At 43.2% G+C, this 16,476-nt stretch overlaps 1 protein-coding gene across 1 annotated transcript in view; it reads left to right on the forward strand.

Moving 5' to 3' along the window:
- Window positions 1-16,476, forward strand: part of MRPL23 (mitochondrial ribosomal protein L23) — a 65,891-nt gene that overhangs the window by 21,124 nt on the left and 28,291 nt on the right. Inside the window, exons 2-4 of the mRNA XM_069223181.1 lie at window positions 468-590; window positions 1,383-1,465; window positions 5,872-5,945. Of these exons, the coding sequence (XP_069079282.1) occupies window positions 468-590; window positions 1,383-1,465; window positions 5,872-5,945 (280 nt within the window). The remainder of the gene's footprint in view (window positions 1-467; window positions 591-1,382; window positions 1,466-5,871; window positions 5,946-16,476) is intronic.

Raw genomic sequence — 16,476 nt, forward strand, 5'->3', positions numbered from 1 at the left:
CAGGGTAGACATAAAAAACTGAAGAACACCGGCTCTTGTAAACTTGCACACAATGCCACAACTTGAGGGTTCAATGACCAGACGTCGGACCAGGAGCTCAAAAATATGACGCTTGCAAGGATCTCTTATGTGTACCTGCTTCTCTGAGGCAAGATCTGCCGGTTGCAGTCCGTCTTTGAGATGGTTAATGAAACTACTGGTACACTGGGACTGAGAAAAGGATTGTAGGCCTTGACCCGCATGAATAGGGAGCAGGATAGAAAGTCTTTGTTTCAGGAGAGAGCCGGCGACAGATTTTAAATTATGGGCTGTTTTCTTTTTTTTTTTTTTTTGCTGTTGATCAAGTTTAAGCAGGAATTAAGATTGCTGACTTCCACTGCACTGAATTTTCGGAACTATGAGACATGAATAAATTATGGTCTCTATTTACAACGATGTAAACATTTGCATGTTCTTCCCCTTGACAGATACCCAATCTACCAGCTTGGAAACCCACAGCTGCGCATCTTCAGGACCAACTTCTTCATGACACTAGTGAGGCCAGGAAGGGCACAACCTGAGGACACCGTACAATTTCGCACTGCTCTGGAGTAAGTGCATGCTGTCAAGAATCGTGTGTTTAAGAGATATGTAAGCTTTGCACAGATTGAAGAGGATAGTGATGGCTGCAGTCGGGGAGGAAATTCACACTGAACAAACATTTATATTCAGGGAATACAGTCCTGGAATACGTTTACACTTAATAGGGGAATTATTTGTTTAGGACAGTGCATTAAGTGGAAAAGCATCACACTACAGGGGCCAGATATTCAGGGGATGCAGCCAGGGAGTAAGTGCACACTGGAGAGAGAGTTGTCAGAGCATGTATTGCGGAATAAGTGCACACTGCAGATACTGTATTCCGAGAACGAAGTCCTAAAGCAAGTGCATGGACATCGAAACCATGGAGTACATTCATAGGTTAGGGTGTTTTAGGGTAGGGAGATGTTTCTCGAGCAACTGCAGGGACAGGTCATTGAGAGCATGCAACACTGGAGTAAAGGGACACTGAAGGGAGAGTGTTGAAGCGCAGGGTGGTGACTTACAAAAAATCCACACTTCAGGGGTTGTGCGTTTAGGGGAGCGTAGTATGTGCACACCAATTGCACCGTACATTAGGAGCAAAGCTTGCTGTGGAACAGTCAATTAAGGGAGTGCATCCATGGTTTAAATATACACGAACAGTGAAAGCCTGTTAATAGGTGCTCTGGAGTGCATTCATTGAGGGAGAATGTATCCTGAGGTTGCAACCATCTAATAAGTGAACACTGGCAGGCCCGTGTATTTAGAGGTGGATGTGGCTGCATTGTGTCTGACATTGGACTATTCATTTTTCTTGGAAGGATGACGAAGTTTGATATTCAGAACTATCTTCAGGAAATCTACAAAGTGCCTGTGGCTGCGGTGAGAACTCGCATTCAGTATGGTACGTGCATTTATTTTTATGTGGTCAAGAAGTTGATGTTTGAACCATATTATTCCATTTGTTTGTCAGTCAGTCAGGCGAGGGGAGAGGAGGTATAATGTTCTGGCCGTGGCTAGCCATTAGATACCTCCTGTGCTGCACACAGACAAGGCTTCATTCACTCAGAAGTTATACTACTGGGGTGCGTAGGCATGCACATATCAATTGTGGCGATTTACTAGGGCCAAATTAGTTCACTAAACCACAAGGCATACATTGTATTTTGGTCCAGTAACTGCAAAACTCAACTTTCATTTAAATAGTTTCTTCCTTACCAATTTGTGTGAGAGAGAAAGAGAGAACGAACTTCGCATTGCAGAAAATCTGCACGAGTTGTTAAAAAAATGTGTGACTTTTTAAAAACTATTTACGCAATTTTTTTCCCCTCACTTGAAAAGCATATTTTCCCGGTTAAGTATTTTCTTGTCTCACATTGCCGGTGTAAAATGAAGGACATTTGTTCTCCTTGCCACCTTTTCTGCAGCACTCAAACCTAAGCCATTCAGCATTTAAGTTTAGAAGTGCAGATTAGTGTGAGAGAAAAGTTAAGGCAAAAAAACAATCTGACAGCTAATCGAGTACGAACTCTGTCGGTGTATACCTCATCTGTATTGCTCTTTTCTGGCTACATCCTGATACTACTGTGGAAAACCGCATGGCTTTTGGGGGTGTTATTTGCAAATGCAACACTGAATTCATCCTTTGTCTCCCAAGGTAAAATGGTGTATGAATTGCTTGTTGGGGTTTCATGTTCTGTTTGATTTTTACCATTATCAGCCTAACTTAGAATAGGAGAATGTTTCAGATCCAGCTGGTTCTCAAAGAGAGAGAAAGCACTGCTGTCTTAGTTGCTGTACGTTATATCCGTGCTTGGAGTCACAGCTGGGAAGTTCACATCATCAGTCACTACCCAAGTAAGGGGAACACTACTGCTTTGGGTTGGGTTCATTCAAGCTAAACAGTGGCAGTGCCTTCATTTTTGGGTAGTAATCACTTGGAAAGAACTCTAGAGCCCTTTGCAATGAGAAGATGGCACTGAACATGCTGCTGTTTTACTTTGCTTGACACTAAGAATTGTTAGAAGTAAATTGCACAGTATCTCCTTATTGCTGGTATAGAAGCAAACAAGCTAGCTGTCTCGACTTGAATGTCAACCTGGTAGGACAAAATGTAGCTCGTTTCGGTCGATGTTTTTTACCACACCCTTAAGTCGTCAGTATACCTTCTCTGTGATAGTGTATGACCTTCACACCTTCTTCCAGTCTTCACCAAGGTGACACATCCAAACTTTGGCCACAAGAATAGCCTTGCCTTCTTTAAAAAGCCAATCCCTGTAATTCTTTTAGTTGATTATCTCAACTTCTTGAAGAGCATCAGTCAGTTAATAAGAGGGAAAGCATAACAAAAACAATTTGGTGTTTCTATGTGGTTTCTCTTTTCTAGCCAGCTGCACAATGAACAGTTTCCTTCTTTCATTTTGGCATAGTGGTGCTTTCCCAGGCAAAACGTTTGCATTGCTATTTACAAGAGGGACGCATAAGGCACCAAGTTAAACAAAAGTCCAATTTTCTCTCGACGTGCAGAGAGAGTGCACTCACTGCATCATTTCGTAGTGCATCTTTGTGCGAGTGTGGCTCAGTGATCTTGTCCTGTGTAAATCAGGTTTTTTTTAGTAAGCACTGAAGAGTTTGATCTGGAATTTTTGTGCCATCCATAATCTTGTCTGAAAGTGAATGTATTGCATATTCTGATCGTGCTCTGCAAATCTACTAAAGACTGTTATGTCTGTATGTATGCGATACTGGTAGAGCACACACCTAGAGCAAGGGAGTGGAGCATTGCACAAGGTCCAACGCAAAAACAGAGTTAGTGTGTGTTTGGAGGAGTGGCTGGTTTGTGGGCTGTTGTAGTGTGGTTCAAAGAGGTGAGTCTTCAGCACTTTCCTATGTTGAAGCAGACTTGGGACAATCATGATGGAAAGCTAGTAAAAAAAGATTACAGCAGTTCCCTGTTCTCCCTCCCAGGCACACACTGATTTTGTAATTGTCCGGAATGGCTTTGGCCAGTTGGTTCGCTGTTTGCATGTGAAGCCTGAGTACACACTCCTTTATAATAAGTGTTTCTAATAGTTCACAAATATTTTAAGACAATGTCAAGAAGACGGATAAAATATAAAAGTTTCAAATCTGCTGCTAATGCAAGTAAAGCAGTTAAAACTGCTTTTGTTTGTGAGGTGGCTAGTATAATCCATGATTGAGGAAAGTTTGCAACTTCACATGGATCGAAGCCTTCAATTTAAGACTCCTCAATTTCCTCTTGTCTTCCCATTGCTCCACTTAAAGTGCTTTATTGGTTGCACCTTCACTGCCACAGTGAATGGTGCAATTTTCCTTTTCTTGCTGCACACTGAAAACATATTGAAATACATGGAGTGGAGCGCAGCCGTTCGCTTCTTCAAGGTTTTCACATTTTTTTGTTTCGTGCATTGTGGGCAAAATGAAATAAAAAAAATCTTGAGGAACTAGGGATTACAAAATAATAAGGCACAGCCACTGATATCACTATAATCGACCCGTTAATCCCCTTGTTTGCAGAGATTTACTCACAGCCTACATCAAAGAAGTATTTTTGACAAAAACACAGATTACAACTAATAGCAGAGGAATGCAGCTCTCCCCACATTGTTCACATAGGTTTCTCAAGCTACATAACTATGAGGTATCTCAATGTTACTTTTCAAACCTTTTAGCCATTCAGTAATGGCTAAAAGGTATTTTCGGACAAGAGCACTCGGGAATTTGTGGGACAGTGGAAAAATGAAGAAAAAAAACAGCTTGTTCTAGAAACCAAAATATATTTTCCATGTATCTTAATGCATTACTTCAAAATAAAGTGCGAAAAATCACTTACTGCAGGCTTTTACAGTAAATATATTGTACATCAACCTTTGCGAGTACATTTACAGTAATGCAATAAACAAATCATAACCATTACCGGAATTATAAAAGCACTGTAAAGGCAATGTGATAAAATACAGTACTTCTGGTATACATTGTAAGCCACATTTACGTGAAAAGTGTGTTACCTCACAAGAAAATTAAAAAAAAAAAAAAAAAAGTTTGAAATGCTAAGTTTGATTCAAAAGCCTTCCTAATGTTTCGAAAGTGCATACTTCAAAAACAAACGCACGAAGGATGAAGAATAGCATCTAAAACCAAAATCATGGTACAATACAAAAATCATCCTAAAGAAGCTGGCTCCGAAAACAAGCGGACAGAGGTTAAACATCTTTTTAGCTTTATCGCATGTACTTTTTATGTGTGTGGGATAAAATCGCACTTGGACTTGCTGTGCTGGATATTTTCTAGTTGTAAGGAAAACTAGTGAGTGAGGGGTTGCCTCTGTGCTGTACCACGTCTGTGTACAGCTGGGTTGCACTGCTGTTACCTTTTTCTGCACTGCGTATGTGAGGCACGCTTGCCTTGCTGATGCTTGTGCAGTATATGATCTGCAGGGGTGAACAAAGCTTTCTGTCACTACTGTTGCTTGTGCTGGACATGTTCTGTAAATGAAGCTGTGTGGGGGAGCTTGGGCTACTTACCTGCCTGTTCTGCGTGTGTGAGGGAATCTTGTGCCTTTCCTGCTTCCTGGTCTGGGCCTGCTTTGTGTATGTGGGGGAGCAAGTACCTTTTCTGACTGCACAGTACCTGTTTTGTGCATGGCATGAGCTTGCATTACTGATACCAGGCTCTCCTGTTGAGTCTATAAGGGGATCTTGCACTAGTACTGTCCATAAGGTACCTGTTGTGTTTGCTAATGGAGCTTCAGGAAACATTTCCTCTACTAAAAAGTGAAAACTCTTGTTTTTGTAAATGTTTGTTATTATATTTTCTTCATGTCATATGTGATATATTTTGCATCCTGTAATTAGAAGGATTGCAAATATGCACAGAAAATTCCACTTAGTCCTGCAAGTACCAAGGTGTCAGACAACTCAATTTCATGACTGCCTTTTTCAAAATTGGTTGCCATAATCTATTGAAGTTTTGCATGGCCAAGTGTGTGCTTTTGAATGACGGATACAGGAGACTAAACACAGGCTTATCAGTGGAAATCTTGCCTTTGAGAGAATTGCTGAAAATCTTAAAATCCAGAAGTGGTATCTTATGTCGACTGTTTTGTTTATACCCACGTACGGTGTGATAGCAGATGATTGGTGCCATGGTCAGTCGTAACTAGGGAACTGATGATCTTCTCTACCAGTCGCTTTATTTCACCCGCACTCATCTCACCCCAAACCACGCTCCTGACGCGCTGGGCCATTTGAAGCTGCGAATGAACAAAGCTGACTCTATTCTTTTATGCAGGCAGTAACCGGAAGAAGAATCACAAAAACCAGCGGGTAAAGCGTCCGGATTTCAAGGTAGCCTACGTTCAGCTGGTTAGTATAGCACTCCTGGTTGGAGTGCAAATCCACCCAAATCTTTCCTTTTTGATTAATTACTAATGCAAGAACATTCAGTTCCTTCTAAAAGTATGTCTTGTTGTAAGTACTTCTTTCAACCAGTTGTTCATTAACTATGCAAGTAACCAATTTAAAAATGTATTTCTATTTTTGCAATCATTTTCACATATTATTCATATACAGACTGTCCTGGCTCATGTTGGTTGCTCAAGACATAACCCAAAAATGAAACATTCCCTACAAATAACTCAATCATTATTTATCAGTAACAACTAATTTTGAAAAAGCTAAAGCATTTAGTCCTCCAAACCAGTATGATTAGAGTAGAGACTTTGAACTTAATTTAGGTGTTTAAGGGGGGGGCTGGAAACCAGCTGGGGCAACTATCCACTTTCTAGACTCGGTGATTCTTACCTGTATGGTGGTGATTTTTCACAAAAAGTACTTTCGCCAACATGGTGATCGAAGTTTCAGCAAAATGTTGCAGTGCTCTCTGGTTCGCCATAGTGGCATGGCTGACTAAACAATATTTTGTTTTTCCCCAAATGCAAACCTCTAAGCAGGGGCTTTTTGCTGTAAAAACAAAAAGGTATGTCCCTGGAGCTGGAAGTTTTCTTCTAGTGCATAGAGAACATGTATAATTTTTATCTATTTTCGGGAAGTCCAATTCGGTATCAGAAGGGCTGCCCATATGAAGTGGACTTTACGCTTTGATATCTGCCTGAGAATAGGGGTGGTTGGGCCACCCTGAAAGTATTTTGTAAGGCGACTGTGACCAACGCTATGCTTTCAGAGACCCCATTGTTCCCCCACCTTTAAATTGGCCATTGGAAGCTGAGAGTTGGAAAGGCATCAATTTGACGAACACTAAATGGGTCCATATGTACGCGTTCAATTGATCATTTTGAAATGCCTACCGTACAGCTTTTCAGAGGTAAGTAGGGCTTTCTTTTGCCCAGTTGCCGCTCATCTATCCACTATTTTAGATTGGGAGGTTGGGCACATGCATGCAAATATGTTTGAAAAAAACAGTGCTGGAGAACAAAGGGTTTAATCCATAAAGATTTTGCTATGGTTTACTGTATACTCCTGAATTCCAGGAGTAACTCAGGAAAAGCAGGCGTACTCCTAGGTCACTCCTGTGATTCATGAGCAAACCAGATGTCATATGGAGTAAATGACACAGACTTGTGCAACAAAATTTACGAAATGAACCGTGGTTTTTGAAGATGGGTAAATTATGTTTCTCCTGCACTGAATGTTCTAAAGGTTCACATACTTTTTTAGTTGAGTAGCAACCAGTAAGTTTTTGGGAGACAAGAAAGTGAGTTGTTAGTTTGAACTTTTTTTTGTTTAATTGCCACCATGGACCCTAGTTTAGTGGCAGCGTGTTCCTATTATAAGAGTAGTCAAAATCGTCTCTGCGTTCACCTTCAGGGCAAAAAAAACAAACCTCTTCCACCAGCATGGTCAAACCAAGCAACGCCATTGTTCTTACATTAATGTATGAATTGGAGTCTTCTGAGTAAATAAATCACCATGAAGGTGTTGAAGTGGAAAAAATACCTGGATGCAAAATATTAGCACTTCCACTCCAGTTCTTTGTCCTCGTGTTTTTTTTTTAATGAAGATAATTCATTACAATGATCCTCAAATTGGGTTTACATATGAGAACAAGATGAAACATCTTGGCTTAAAGAGGTTTGTTTTTTCTTAATTGTTTCCTTTTGTTATGGCCTATAGTTTTTGGTTTTTGGACTCTCTTTTTCATTTTGTATTTTTATTTATTGCCTTTCACCTCTCTTATTTCGATCCTCATTTTGTTCTTTCTCTTAATTTGTAGAGATAGCTTTATATGTAGTGTTTCTTATTTCATCATATAAATGGGGTATCTTTTTGACACTGATGTTTACTTGGCAGTGCAGTTGACATCACAGCTATCAGCACGGACCTTGGGTTCGTCTAACAAATTGGGTTCTGGAACGAGAATATTTCACCATTTTCTTTTGACCTTGTGGACAGACTTTAAATTGCCTATGGATGTAAACAGTTTCCTACTATTTATATAATGTTGTACTTTAGTAAGGAGTTATAAAAATGTATGCTGAGTCCGATCCTTTTCAATTAAAAGAATGTTATCTTCAGGCACAGTTTTTGAAGAAACAAGGATAATTTTTATAGTGCATAAACTTTTAGAGCCCTGTTTACTTTCTGTTTCTGCTACTGCTTTCTCACCTTGAGGATACCAAAGTGCAAGCCATCTTTAGCAGCTGTTAACCTTGGCTCTTCTAATTGACATCCATAGTGAGGTCCATGAGCTACAGGAAGCGTGCAGATAAATATTTGCAGCAAAATTAAGCTTTAATGTTTTAATCAGGGCTCAGAAAGTTTCACATTTCACACAGGTACCAACAGTACTTTGTTTGAAATAGGTAAGTAATACCGTTTTTGAATTATTGGCACTAATCTGTTTTAAAAATGGTCACAGCACAATTTTCAGAAACTGTTCCTGGGGGGAAGAAATGTTAAATCGTTTTACAGGTAAGTACAACATTTACAGTTTCAGTCTCTGGGTTTTAGGAAGTCCCCCAGTTGGGGTTCATGCTAACCCCAAAGACCCACCGCCAGCAACACGAGGCCGGTCGGGTGCAGAGGTCAAAGTTGAGCAAATTTAACATGGGCTCCTATGGAGACGGGGTACTCGGAATAAGGCCTGCCTACAGTTAAGTACCCCCTGGCTCGGAGAGCAGACCTGGGGTGGGGGGAAGATTAGAAGAGCACTGAAGGGGCCGCAAGCAGGCACCAAATGCCCCCCCCCCCCCCCCAGCAGCACAGGGACGGCCGGGTGCAGGGTGCAAAAAGGATGTCAGGTTTTCAATGCTGGTCTATGAGGAGCCCCCGGGGGTCACTGAAAGGCTGCAGGCGAGGTCCAGGGAGGTGTCTCGGGCACACCACCGGTCGGACAGGGAAGAGGGCCGCCTGCTGAACGCAGAGGCACCGAGGGTCAATTTATCCGAGGCCTTAGGGGCTGCGGGTGCAGTGTGTCTTTAGGTGTCGGATATCTTTGTCCGGAGTTTTGCGGTCAGGGGAGGTCCTCGCGATTCCCTTTGCAGGCGTCATCGTGGAGGGGTGGAGAGGTCAACCTACAGTGGCCACTTGCTCGCAATCACCTGGGGACCCTCTCTTGCAGGGTGGACCACCTGGACACAGGCCATGGGCATCTGGTGCACAGGGGGTCCAGACTCACGCATCCGAAGTGGGGTGGGAGTCCTTGGTTGAAGGTTTTCTTAGACAGCCGCTGTCCACGGGAGGTCTTGGTCATTTTGGGCACAGGGCAGTCCTCTGGATTTGGGCAGAGGTCGCTGGTTCCGCTGGACGCGTCGCTAGTCTTTTGCAGGTTCTTTGAAGCAGGAGACAGGCCGGTAGGGCTTGGACCAAAGCAGTTGTCGTCTTCCTTCTTCTCTGCTGGCTGTTTCAGCTTAGCAGTCCTTCTTCTTGTTAGGACGCTAGGAATCTGGTGAGCTGGGTTCAGGGAGACCCTTAAATACAAGATTTAGCAGTGTTACAGGGGTCTGAGGGCGGGTACTGTCCCTGATGGTGGCTACACTCTCTTTGTGTCCACTCCCTTTGGGGAGAGGGCACATTCTTATCCCTATTGGTCCCTGTCCTCCAAACCAAGATGGAGGATTCTGCAGGGGGTGCAGGGGTCACTTCAGCTCTTGACACCTTAGGGGTGGTCCCAGCTGAAGTGGTCACTCCTCCTTGTTTTTCCTATGTTTCCCACCGAACTTGCCGCCAAGTCTCTGGGGCAGGCATATCCACTAGCTGGAGTGCTCTTGGGCACTGTAAAATGAGGCCTGAAACATTTGAGGTTCCCAGATGTTACAGTTCCTGCAGGGGGAGGTGTGAAGCACCCCTACCCAGAGCAGGCTTTGTTTCTGACCTCAGAGCACAAAGGCCCTCACCCCATGGGGTCAGAAACCCTTCTGCTAGTGGCAGGCTGGCACAGACCAGTCAGTCCTACACTGGAGGTTTTGGTAACATACAGAGGGCATCTCAAAGATGACCTCTGTGTGCATCGCACTCAGGGGTTTATTGTGCTGAGAAGTTTGACACCAAACTTCCCAGTATTCAGTGAAACCATTATGGAACTATGGAGTTCGTAATGACAGACTCGCAGACCATAAACTTAATATGGCCACACTGCACTTACAATTTCTAAGAATTGACTTAGACACTGCAGGGGCATATTACTCATGCAGCTATGCCCTCACCTGTGGAAGAGTGCACCCTGCCTTAGGGCTTTTAGGCCTGCTAGAGGGGTGAATTACCTATGTCACAGGCAGTGTTTTGTGAGCATGGCACCCTGAGATGGATGCCATGTCGAATTTGCCTTTTTCTCCCCACCAACACACACCATCTGCAATGGTAGTGTGCATGTGTTAGGTGAGGGGTCCCTCAGGGTGGCACAACACATGCTGCAGCCCTTAGGGACCCTCCCTGGTCACAGTACCCTTGGTACCACTGGTACCTTTTTACAAGGGGCTTATCTGTGTGCCAGAGGTGTGCCAATTGTGGAAACAATGGTACATTTTTAGGAAAAGAACACTAGTGCTGGGGTCTTGTTAGCGGGTTCCCAGCACACTCCTAGTCAAGTAACCATCAATATCAGGCAAAAAGTGGTGGGGGGTAACTGCAACAAATGCCAGTTTCCTACAGCTCTACTACTCTTATTTGGCACTCCCTTGCTAACTTTTGCAAACCATGTAAAAAATTAAAAGGGATAGCCTTCAGAAGATGCTAATTCCTGCTAAGTAGGTTACATATCTTCAAATTAGTTACTTTTTAAGATCCTTAGGTTCCCTGTCTGCAGAATGGAAATCATCTGCATTACCGAGGATTCTTCCTTTAAGTACAAGAGAACTTCTCTTGATCTTAATGTCTGCTTCCATTCTTCTTTAACATTCTGGAACATAGTCTTTTCTCACCTGTTTTCCTTTCTTCAAGCCAATGATCTCCTTTTGTCTGTTCGATCCGGCTTTTCACCTGACTATTCAACTGAGTACTGACTCATTTCTGTATCTAACACTATATTTCCCACTCCCCACAACAAACAGTATTTTATTTTTATCCCCATTGATCTTTCTGCATCTTTTGACAAGGTTGATCACTCTTTTCTTATAAACTCTTTCTAAACATAGGATTTTTGGTAGTGGTATCCAGTGGTTTTGATCTTATCTCAGTGATGGCTACTTCTCAGATTCCTGGAAAGATGTACTGTATGGTGTGCTCCAGGTTTCTGTGATTGGTGCTTCTGCTCTCCATCTATACTATTTATTTAGCTCCCATTATTTCTTCTTTTGGCCTTACCTCTGACTGCTTTGCTAGGTTTTTTTCTCCGCTGGGCTGCCCCCTCAGGGCAGCACTTTCTGCAATTCAGAATTACTGCTTTTCAACCCTTCCTAGAAATACTTGAGAAATGTATCTTTCCCCAAAATATTCCAGGGCTAATAAATAAGCCTCCTGGAATATTTGGGGGAAAGTTTATCTTTCCCCATATATTCTAGGACTGGAGTTAGGATAGCAAATTTGAACTTCCAGTGTCTGCTACACCTACTGCTGCCCTAAGGGTGCATGAACTTTTATGCTAATAATTCTCAGATCTATTTCTCGTTCTCTTCCTTTACTGATCCTGTTTGTAATCTTTCTCCTGTCGAAAACTGGATGTTGTAGCACTATAGCGCTCAACCCTAACAAATCTAAGGTTCTCTTATTCCCTGTCCTTCACATATAACTACCCCACATCCTATTAACTTTTTTCCGATCCCTAGTCAGTTTTTGCTTTCTGGTAGAAATCTTGGAATCAGTTTAACTAGTCACTAAGTCATCTGTGGGCAACAACTGTCACTCGTGTCGAGATCTGTCCATGTAAGATCTATATAATCACATGCTTTCTATTCTTCTTCCCTCAGACTGCTTCCTCTGTGCTTGTTTTTTCCACCACATCAAACTTTACTTTGGTCTGCTCCCCTGTGGTATAGTCAAAACTCCATTTGTCTTGTCTGTTTTTTCTCGACTATCATACTGCTGCTGCTTCTTACCGGGGGTACAGATGTGGTGGCTTCCGATCACTAGTCAGCTCAGATTCTGTTATCTCCATATTGTCTTAAAATGTTTACACTCACTGCTCCACCTTATCTATGCTCATTAATCTCATTAAACACCTTCTTGCTCTCTTCATTCTGGTTCATAATCTCTCTGTAGGCTTGTAACCACGCCCATGTCCTGCTCATCAGTTTAGTTGGTTCGTTGGCTTGCCTTTTACAATTTGCAAAATTGGCAAGTGAAAGGCATGCATACGTCATGCCTTTTCCAATGTTTATCCCTCTTCGAGCGCACCAGCCAACTACTGAAAACATACAAGGCTCCATGATTTCCACATGGTTTCTGGACTACTTTTTCTCTTTAGTTCATAGGCAGCGCGATCTTGCTGGGCAGTAGTTAAATGCTTTGCATGACGTTGACTCGGTTACATGGATAATTGCACTTTTGCTGCTACGTTTTACTGCAAGCAAACTTCTGTTTCCTTTTTTGTGTTTACTTTACACTAATGGCGGCCGTCAGCTTGGTTATGTGAAACTGTTTTACTTTTCAGTTTGTGGCAAGAAAGTTCCAGTTAGGGGTCTACAATGCAATCAGTCAATTAATCAATCAATCAGTGTTTTTAAAGCGCAGCTACTCACCTGTAAGGGTCTCAAGTTGCTAGGGAGGAGGGGTGTAGTGTCCACCGGTGAGGTGGTTCTTTAAAAAAGCCATGTCTTCAGCTCCTTCGTGAAGTTGAGGAGAGGGGTGGTTTGTCTGATGTGGAGTGGGAGGGCGTTCAAGGCGGTTGCTGCGAGGTAGGAAAAGGAGCGTCCCCTTGTTCTGATGTTCCTGATGCAAGGTACTTTGGCGAGAGAGAGCTAAGCTGAGCGTAGGGCCCTGTGGGGTGTGTGGAAGTTGAGTCCCCTGTTCAGGTAGGCTGGTCTGGTGTTGTGGATGGCTGTGTGTGTGTGGCTGAGGATCTTGAAGGTGATTCTTTTCTCTGCTGGAAGCCAGTGTAGTGTGCGCGGGTGTGGAGAGATGTGGCAGTGTCGAGGCAGGTTGAGGACCAGTCTGGCGGCGGCGTTCTGGATGTTCTGTAGTTTGCAGGTGAGATTCTTGTTGATTCCAGCGTAGAATGCATTGCTGTAGGCCAGTTTGCTGGTGATGAGGGCATGTGTGGCGGTCTTTCTGTGTTCGAGGGGGAGCCATTTGAAAGTCTTGCGTAGGAGGCATAGGGTGTGGAAGCAGGAGGAGGTGACTGAGTTGATTTGGTGGTTCATGTTAAGTTTGGAGTCTAGGATGATTCCGAAGTTGCGAGCTTGGTTTGTGGGGGTGGGCGTGTCACCAAGGGTGGCTGGCCACCAGGAGTCGTTCCAAGCATTTGGTTAAACGCTAATAGCTTTAACTCGAGTAAGCGCGAGACCAATTGCATTGCAAATGCTTGTTTGCTTTTGCTGTCCTTGCACCACATCTCTGGAACAATCTCTTTATCTCTCTGCTTCTCCTCTTTCATCAAGAAACTTTTAAAGGAACAGCGGCTGACTGGCAGAATAGGAGTGTCTTCTTGGACCTTTTGAGACGTTATATTTTTAATTCAGATTTACCAGTTAATGCTGTTAGTACGTGAAACACCTTAAATAAAAAGTACCAATAAATAACAAAATAAAAATACGTATTTTGACATGAGATTGAAGTCTCCAAAATAATTATTTCAGGAAATGTGTCGGTTCTTCAGAGAAGCACGAAAATATGCCGGGAACTATCTGATTTGACGTTGAATTGGATGAGTTGTTTCTGTGGTGTGCACTGCCAACGCGAGGAGGCATATGTTTTGCGTTGAGTAGGCTGTATTGGTGTTCTGCAAGAATGGTGCAACTGCTCGCAGTGGATGCCAGGAATTTTCAGATTGTGGTAATGTTCCCAGACTTTTGCCACTGTTGGAATTTTGGGAGCCTAATAATAGTTTATTACAGGCAAGACATGTTGGGCAATTCAATGTTTAATAATGATTGGTATACAACGAATATAGTTGAGATTTTCATATGTTTTGAGTGGTTACAAATTGTAGCAGTTTGTAACATGTGGTCTGTGTCAACTTTTTCAATTCATTTGGGTGCGGAATTTGTATAAAGATGTATCTGTACTTGCAGACAAATGCTGTCACTGAATTTGCCCCTTCTGATTAAATTCTTAAATGTCCTTGCTTTTGTAATGTCCTCCCACAAGTGTCCCCCCCCCCGCCCCCCCCCAAAACAAACTGCATCCCAGTAGGGTTTTGGACTATTTTGTTCCCGTTTCAGTACTGATGAATACTCAAGTGGAAACCCCATAAGTGCAACAGTAGTGTCGTAATAGCTACAAACAACGTCATTTTGTAACCGAGGGAGGGGTTGATATGGTGAGGCGCCTCGGCAAAACACTCTGAAAGCAAATTAAATCGAGGAGGGTTGCGTAGTTTCAATGTTTTGAGAGATCTTATGTATGACATTTCCATAAATGTATCATTTCCCGCCTTTATATGTGACACTTCGTTTTGAGTAGAAAGAACAAAGCAGTTATGTCCGTCGAGTGAGGTAAATTATAGAAAAATAGCTCCTTTTGTGGGATGTAACAATGCAAAAACAGCTGCAACGCTTCTGAGTGCTGATGAAAGCTGTCTAAAGTACTTTCCTTTTCTAACACTCTTGAAACGTTTCTTCTGTCTTACTAAACTAGTAGTTTTGTATGAGCAGTATTTAGTGTATTACAGTTCGAGGTTTTGCACGATACACACTTCCGTTTAATAAAGTCCGCTGTTAAGCCATGACACAGACCTACTAAAAAGACAGCAAAAGAAGTAACTGAGAATCATCGTTTCAAGACAGAAAAGCTCACTGTACTCCCCAAATGTGCTGTGAAGCCATACTAACAGCCGATCGTGTGCTATGTAAGTTGTAAATTACAAAAGCACCATCTCAGTCCTCAGAGACTGGCAGCACAGGCGATCACTGTCCCCATACCTGCATAGCTAATCAAAGTGACCGAAAAGTGTCATTTTATCTTTTTGAACATTATGATGTGCTCCTCATAGATGCCACACGAACCCATGATGTGTGCCGGGGCGTAGCTATTATTGATGCAGCAGGTGCAGTAGCACCAGGTCCCAGAGGCCTGAGTGTCCCATTGAACCGTGATAATGTCTGTATTTTAGTACCAGCACAGCAGTCAAGGGGGGGGGGGGGATTTTGATTGCTTACACAGGACCTATGACATACTTGCTGCACTCCTGAATGTGTGACAAACCACCCCCAACCAATCTTGCATGTTTAGACATTCTCTCTGAGGTCTGGGAATTTTAAACGCATTCTTGGTCTCCCAGTAGTCCTTAGCTGTGTAGAGGTGTCTGCGAGGGATCCATATTTATGTACACGAAAGACTGGCCACAAAAGATTTCACAACTAACTCATGAGGGTTCTCTGCCACCACCTTCCGTATCCACAGAAATGGGGGAAGGGGGGGGGGGGGGGGGGGTGTATTGACGTTTACTCGTCATCATTCCCCGTCCTTTTTTGCCAGACATTAAAACTCTGTTTTATAAAGCAACAAATAAAGTAAATAAATAAGATCTATATTGTTAATGTACAGTTAATTTTCTGATTATAAAATTACCTAAGGATTCTCATCTGTCAGGCTATATGTAACTCAATCCACAGGAGGAAGATCATTTTAACTGACCATAATATAAATATCTGCCAGGGTCCATCATGGGTGTCTCCTTCATCCAGTTCTGGCTGTGTAGTTAGCAGCAAGTTGCATTGTGGGGCTGGTAGTTTCACTCTTCAGCATTGCAAGTATGGATTCTTGGCTAAAATGTCCTAAATGGCTAAAGAGGGCACGCGTGTCAAAAGCACGTTTCCCGAACTTTAGGGCCTGCGGAATGAAAGTCAGTTGCTTTGACCTGTATAAAAACCATACATTTTATTCTATGTATTCGTTGAAGAGCTCACCACGATCCCTGTGTCGCCAGTCAATTGTATTCTAGAATGTGCTGTGAATGAAGAGCTTCTCTCGGACTGTGCGCTGGCGGTGCCATTTGGCCTTGGGGTGTCCTGGCAGTTTAATGAGCGGCAAAGCAGAGGTCCTTGTCCTGCCACCTCCTTTTCGCCGTCTCAGTTCAGCCCTCCGATACAGTCAGAGAGGTCACATCGCCGCCGCGCGTGTGGTGCCCGACATCCCCAGACCTCCGCTTCTCTAAAGACGGGAAGGGACAGTGGCAGGCTTTTGTTTGTGTCCATAGGTGCTACTGAAGTGCCCCGGTGGGCGCGGGCTCTGCGGATGAAACAACACAAATAATCCTCAGTAGCTCACTTGAGAGACAGCCTAGTCCGACTCGAGTGATGGTTGACACCCCACTCATTCTGCGCCAGAAGAGAGGAGGCCACGC

This window comes from Pleurodeles waltl, chromosome 3_1, assembly GCF_031143425.1.
Source record: "Pleurodeles waltl isolate 20211129_DDA chromosome 3_1, aPleWal1.hap1.20221129, whole genome shotgun sequence".
NCBI classification, from domain to species: Eukaryota; Metazoa; Chordata; class Amphibia; order Caudata; family Salamandridae; genus Pleurodeles; species Pleurodeles waltl.